Below are 2,161 nucleotides of genomic sequence, written 5' to 3'. Positions count from 1 at the left end.
AAGATGATTTGTAAGGATGTTTTTAAAAGATATTCGGCTGAACAAGTGCTCAGTAAGTTCTCTGATGTTTACGTATCATTATTTTTCCCCTGTTTTTGTTTGTCTGCGAATTATAGGACAACGTTCAAGCTGTGGAAGCAACTACGAGTTGATATATAACATGTGGAGCAATCCGTTTTGATATGTCCGGGATCACCACAAATAAAGCAAGATGTTTTGTGGTCCTTCCTCGAACCCTGGAAATGCAAGATGTTTTGTGCATCGAGCTGGCCTTTATATGGAGCTAAAAAATAAAGTTTTGTCTGAATTACTTGTTTATCATAGTATGATAAATGATATGAAATGAGCTTTAAATAACGAAGTGAGTGTCATCGACCCTAACTTATTTGGAACTGAGGCGGTGTTGTTAGTATCAGAGCTATAAAGCTCCAGCTTTTGTTTTGTTGTCTGCTCGGACTCTTCAAATATATTGTTGCATCCGTGTTGAATCCTTCAAAAATACACTAATTTAAGGGATCCGACATGCATCCGTAGACATTTTTGAAGAGTCTTGAGCAACATAGTCTGATTCTTGGAACTATGAAAATGTTTCTTGATTCTTCAACATGACCTTTTCTTTTTGGCCTTTCATTTTCACTTTGATATTTGTTCAATTTAGCTAATTTTTATGTTATTTGTTAATTTCAGGACACCCATGGGTGATTAATGGAGGAGAAACAAGATCAATGGCTGATCTAAACTGAACAAGATTGCTGGTTTTACTCTACGTTGTTCAGACTATCCAAAACTGTTTCCACACCCGTGTCAGATTCTCCAAAATGCACTATTTTTGTCGTATTTGACGCCCATCTGTTGACATTCTTGAAGAGTCGGAGCAGCATAGGTTATACTAACTATCCTACAAATACTAGCTGTACAAATCTTGATATAAAAGCTTCTACTGTGTTGTGGAGAAGAATCTTGTGAATGATAATGAATCTCCTACTACTATATATTATGAGGGAAAAAAACAAAAAACGAAAAGATTTTAAGGCTATGTAAGAAAAGTCCATGCTTTCCCCACCTTTATATGTTTTTTATTATAAAAGGTTGAGGGAGAGAGGGATTATTGTATGTATTGGTGATTTATCCTTTCAAATTTTGTTGAGTTGAGAAGTTTGCCATGTAATAAAGTTTGCTACTATTATATTATGAATCTTCTTAGGTTAATTTCTACATGTCTTATTCTTTACTTGTATTATTTTCTTGAGTCAAGAATCTAGTGAAAACAGTCTTTTCTATCATAGACCGAGACGGAGCTACATGTGCTCCAGGGGCTCATCCGAACTCCCCTCGACAAAAAATTATATTATTTTTATATGGTTGAAAAAAAATTTTATTGCATATATTATAGATGTTGAACTCCCTTCGACTAGTTCGTATATTTACTTCTGAACCTTCTTAATGAAAATCTTGGCTCCACCACTGATCATAGAGGGATAAAGTTTGTGTATACATTATTCTTTTTAGATTTCATTTGAGGAGTACATGGGTATGTTGTCGTTGTTGTTGCCTATCTTCTTATACTTGACATGTTGTTTGAGCTTCTGGATTATATGTCTTTTTGTTTTGTTAATATGGATCTTCAGTAATGAGTGTAGAGAGGCTTTCATTTTTATGCAACTTATGGAATTTATTGGTAAGGTTGAGTGAAATATATCCTTATGATCAGGCTGTTTTTTGGACCCAGCATATAGGAAGAGCTTTATGGCATCGAATAAATTATGTATTGGCGCTTTATCCTCACATTACAAAGTAGGGTAAAATTTGCGTACATTTTACTCTCTTCAGACTCCACTTATAAAATTATATTGGATATGTTGTTTGATATGGATCCTGAGCAAGGAAATTTTTATTTATATGCAACTTGTGGAAGTTTTTGGTGAATGGTCAGATATCGTGGGAAAGCTAATATAGTAAATTTTGTTGAAAAGATAACCTTTTCAGTAATTCGATTGATTGAGTATCTGAACTTTTACTTTGTTGATGTATGTTCGATTGCAAGATCCATCTTGCAATCGAACAATTTTTCCAATTTGGCTGTTTCCCTTAAATGTTATGTGAAGTGGAGCGAAAGTTCATCCATTTGTTGAACTACAAAAAAATTAAAAAGAGTTAATTA

General features: G+C 33.9%; 1 protein-coding gene across 1 annotated transcript; it reads left to right on the top strand.

The window, feature by feature from the left end:
- Window positions 1–1,209, top strand: LOC107870291 (phosphoenolpyruvate carboxylase kinase 1; the record flags this gene model as incomplete). Its single annotated transcript, XM_047404696.1, is given in 2 exon segments — window positions 1–52; window positions 688–1,209. Coding segments are annotated over 2 exon segments (108 nt in total), but the record flags the coding sequence as incomplete, so codon positions are not given.
- Between the last annotated feature and the right edge of the window lie 952 nt (window positions 1,210–2,161).

The sequence above is a fragment of the Capsicum annuum genome, unplaced genomic scaffold, assembly GCF_002878395.1.
Source record: "Capsicum annuum cultivar UCD-10X-F1 unplaced genomic scaffold, UCD10Xv1.1 ctg66328, whole genome shotgun sequence".
NCBI classification, from domain to species: Eukaryota; Viridiplantae; Streptophyta; class Magnoliopsida; order Solanales; family Solanaceae; genus Capsicum; species Capsicum annuum.
This window is presented reverse-complemented; position numbering and strand designations above follow the sequence as displayed.